We start from the raw sequence: 4,217 nt of genomic DNA, 5'->3' as shown, positions 1-4,217 counted from the left end.
GCGCCGCCGTCCCACTGGCATCCACTTGTGCGCCCAGTTGTGCCCAGAGCTCGCAGGCTCTCAGACGCTGGGGGCAACCGTCTTCCCTGCTTGTTGCCCCCCTCAAGTTCCCCCTGCCTCTTACCCCTTGCGGCCGCGGCCTACCCCCTCCCCCAGCAATACGACCCTATAATAAACAAGTCTTTCCTAGATCCTCCCCTGCCGCGACCGCCCTCGGGGACCTTGGCAGCTGCAGCCGCCGCGGATCCCTTTCCAGAAAGGGGGCGTGGCCGAGGCTCGCGGGTTTGGCCGGGTGCTTTCTGGGGCCCAAGGGGGGCGGGGCCAGGCGGCTGTCACCGGGCAGGAGAGAACGTTGCGAACGTGCGCCCAGAGCCCATTGGTCGAGGTGGGCCACACTCCCGGGTCTGGATTGGGCTGCGGCGCGGAAGGGGTGTGGCCTCTCCCCGCTAGTCCTTATAGGTCTCTCTGCGCTGGTACTAGGGACCGCGGCAGGCCGAGGGGGAGCTGCGGGTGGGGAGAAGGGACAGGTCCGGGCAGAGCTCGGGGGTTGGCACCAGTTCGCGCACGCACTTGTCCCAGTTCTAGCTGACCGCAGTAGCTGGTGAGTGTTCCTTCTCTGTGTGCTGGTCGCTGCGCGGAGAGGCCTCAGCCGTGGGGATCCTAGCGCTCTCAGTCTGGAGCAGCCCCCAGACTGACGCCGGGCCCGCGCCGCTCTTGTCTTACAGCGTCTTCTGCGCTCCAGTACCCTGAGCTCATCTGCAAACGTCCTGGCGTCCGTCCTCACCATGCCTAGCCTTTGGGATCGCTTCTCGTCGTCCTCTTCGTCCTCGTCCTTGTCCCGAACTCCCACCCCAGATCAGCCGCCACGCTCAGCCTGGGGGTCGGCGGCCCGAGAAGAGGCGCTTGGCCGCTGCGCGAGCCTGGAGAGCTCGGACTGCGAGTCCCTGGACAGCAGCAACAGTGGCTTTGGGCCGGAGGAAGGTAAGCCGTGGGCGGGAGCCGGACGCGAATAGAGGGGCCGGGGAGGTGGGAAGGCACCGCGCTGGAAGGAGTCAAAGCCACTTTGGCTTCCTATCCCATCAGAATCCGGATTGTGGAAGGAGGCGGGCAGAGGAGGGGCATTGAAGTATAGGGTACGAGAGTGGGGCGGAAACTGAGGCACAGAGTGGAAAGGAGTGCTGCTTTCTTAGCGAAACAGCATCTCCCCGTTCAGAGCTGCTCTAACTCCCTCCCCTACGTGCTTTCCCTTGCAGACTCTTCTTACCTGGATGGGGTGTCCCTGCCCGACTTTGAGCTGCTCAGCGATCCCGAGGATGAGCACCTGTGTGCCAACCTGATGCAGCTGCTGCAGGAGAGCCTGGCCCAGGCACGGCTGGGCTCGCGGCGCCCTGCACGCCTGCTGATGCCCAGCCAGCTGGTGAGCCAGGTGGGCAAAGAACTACTGCGCCTGGCCTACAGCGAGCCGTGCGGCCTGCGGGGGGCGCTGCTAGACGTCTGCGTAGAGCAGGGCAAGAGCTGCCACAGCGTGGGTCAACTGGCTCTCGACCCCAGCCTTGTGCCCACCTTCCAGCTGACCCTCGTGCTGCGCCTGGACTCACGCCTCTGGCCCAAGATCCAGGGGTTGTTTAGCTCCGCCAACTCTCCCTTCGTCCCTGGCTTCAGCCAGTCCCTGACGCTGAGCACAGGCTTCCGAGTAATCAAAAAGAAGCTGTACAGCTCAGAGCAGCTGCTCATTGAGGAGTGTTGAACTTGGGTCTGGGGGGCCGATACTGACCCCATGACAGAGACAGTTGAACTTTTGGGGTGGACATTGGCAGGCAGAAGCTGAGGGACTGCTGCCTGTCGTTAGAAAACTGACAACAGCCACCTGCGGGGAGGAAGGTCAAGGTGAGGGGAACACGGTGTTTCCCTAGGAAGCTCACTGAGGTGTGGACAGGTGGCTCCCACTTGGGCTCACACGCTGCCCCTCAGTACTGTAGCATGAAACAAAGGCTTAGGGGCCAACCAGGCTTCTGGCTGGATGTGTATGTAGCATGTACCTTATTATTTTTATTGTTACTGACAGTTAAGACAACAGTGGTGTGACAGAGCCATGAGAGCAGCTGGGCTGCCCTGGCATCCGCAAGGGATGTGTGCTCACGGTAGCCAGCTCTGGTGGGGGGGGGGAGGCCATCGAGGTGGTTTGTGTATCTCATGGTCTGAAGGGACCAAATGTTTGTTCTTTGTTGTTTTTGTATCTTTTTTTTTTTTTTTTGATTGGAGCTTCACTACTGACCTGTTCTAGGCAGCTATCTTACAGACGCATGAATGTAAGAGGAGGAAGGGGTGGGTGTTGGGATCACTTGGGGATCTTTGACACTTGAAGAAAAAATACACCTGGGAGCTGCGTGTGGCCCATCCCCGGATGTGTAGTGAAGGGTTGAACTGTGAGGGGATGGGGCTGATTGGGGTGGGGGCTGGAACCCCTCCCCCAGAGGAGTACCATCTGGGTCTTCCATCTAGAACTGTTTACATGAAGATACTCGCTGTTCATGAATACACTTGATGTTCAAGTATTAAGACCTATGCAATATTTTTTACTTTTCTAATAAAAAAAATCATGTTTGTTAAAACGGTTGCCTCTCATCAGTGCCATGAAATAAAAGGGAGGGGGATGGGTGCTGGAAAAGGTGGGTTTCATCACGCCCTGGTGCAGCTGTGTGTTTCTCTGTCCCTTTCTGGGGCTGCCTGCCAGCTTGGTCATGGACATATGTAGACTGAGTGCCATCTGTGTCAAGAACGCAGGCTCCCTTGGCTCTGCTGGCTGAGGCTACCAAGGGAAAGCACTGGAAAGCCCTGGAAGATAGGGGGTGAGTCAGACCTCTCAGAGCCACAGTCTCAGTAGAAAGAGCTCACCTGGCTGCCCTGGGTTAGAAGGGCCTGGTACAAAGGACTCCTGAGCCCAAGGTCCTTCCAGGCACTTAAAGGACGGCAAGAGGCTTTTTTCCTTGTGAAAAAAGGCACAGTTCTATTTGTTCTGCAGTGAAAATTACACATTTTATCTCTGGATATGAAAAGGCTAGGGAGCAGGAGCATTAAGAAAGGGAGTTTGAAAAAGACTTAACTTGGTTCAAGCCTCTGACTAGACACAGAACCTAGGGCTCGGAGAGGGGCATGACCTCCAGGCAGGAGCAAAACACACAACATATGTAGGAGGTGTGGTGAGGGCTTCAAGAGCCCGGAGACTACAGGCCTATCTTCATGAATGTTCTCGGTGACCTGGACTCATCGCACTCTCTGGGCCCCAATTTCATTATCGGTGAAATTGGGATTGGGCCAGATGAAGGCCAAGGCTCTTCCCACTCCTCCCTCCCAGTGACTCGGCCAGTCCTCCCACACCAGCCTCTGGAGAGTTGTTATCTCCCTTGTTTCTCTTCCTGGTCTCAGACAGGCCTTGTTTGCCCAACTGTAAAACAGTAGTTCTTCCACTTGATTGTATACTCAAATCTCTTGGGGCCTGAATTAAACACATATCTCCCTGCCTTGGAGGAGATTCTGACCACATGTGTCCGGGGCAGGGCCCCAGGAATCTGCATTTTCATCCAGGATCCTGACACAGGGTCTTGAACTTTGGGATGGTTTAGAAGACTCGCATCTCTTTGGTAGAGATGACTTGTTCCCCAAAATGAATGAACTGTTTAGAACTAGATTTGAAAATGGTGGTAACAAGGAAGAGGGTGCCCAGAGTAGTTTTAAGAGCCCTTACTTCTTAGCACATCCTCCTAATAGCTACCCTGGGAGGGGTGGGTAGGGCGGGGGTTAGTGAAGTTTTACAGATTAGTAAACAGAGGCCCAAGCCCTTGAATGATGGTCTTCTTCTGACCATGGCTGACCTTGCCCACTCTCAGCCCCTCACGGTGGAGGTGAGGATGAAGCAGGCTCCACACTTGGGTGGTATCTGGGGGCACTTTCCCAGGAATTGAGATCAGGGCCAATGCTCATGGCTGTGCTTCCCTGACCCCCAAAGAGGAAAACAAAAAGCCGTGTCTGGCTCCAGAACAGAGAGTCTCATTGGTGTTTGGAGGCAAGAGCTAGATGGGGAGGTAAGCATTAACCCTCTCCTAGACCGGGAAGCAGCAAGCACCCTCAGCTCCTTCTCTTAATAATTTTTCTTTGTCTTTAATTTTTGTCAATTTGATTACTATGTGTCTGGGTTTGTTTCTCCTTGGGTTTATCCT

General features: G+C 55.9%; 1 protein-coding gene across 1 annotated transcript; it reads left to right on the top strand.

Annotated features, from left to right (window-relative positions):
- Nucleotides 1-565: 565 nt before the first annotated feature.
- Nucleotides 566-2,613, top strand: DDIT4 (DNA damage inducible transcript 4). The gene is made up of 3 exons (XM_065894644.1): nucleotides 566-601; nucleotides 726-981; nucleotides 1,254-2,613. The coding sequence occupies exons 2-3, from the start codon at nucleotides 786-788 to the stop codon at nucleotides 1,745-1,747; spliced, it is 690 nt and encodes a 229-aa protein (XP_065750716.1). The 5' UTR covers nucleotides 566-601; nucleotides 726-785; the 3' UTR covers nucleotides 1,748-2,613.
- The last annotated feature ends 1,604 nt before the right edge of the window (nucleotides 2,614-4,217 follow it).

Source organism: Phocoena phocoena, chromosome 16 (assembly GCF_963924675.1).
Source record: "Phocoena phocoena chromosome 16, mPhoPho1.1, whole genome shotgun sequence".
Lineage (NCBI taxonomy): Eukaryota > Metazoa > Chordata > Mammalia > Artiodactyla > Phocoenidae > Phocoena > Phocoena phocoena.
This window is presented reverse-complemented; position numbering and strand designations above follow the sequence as displayed.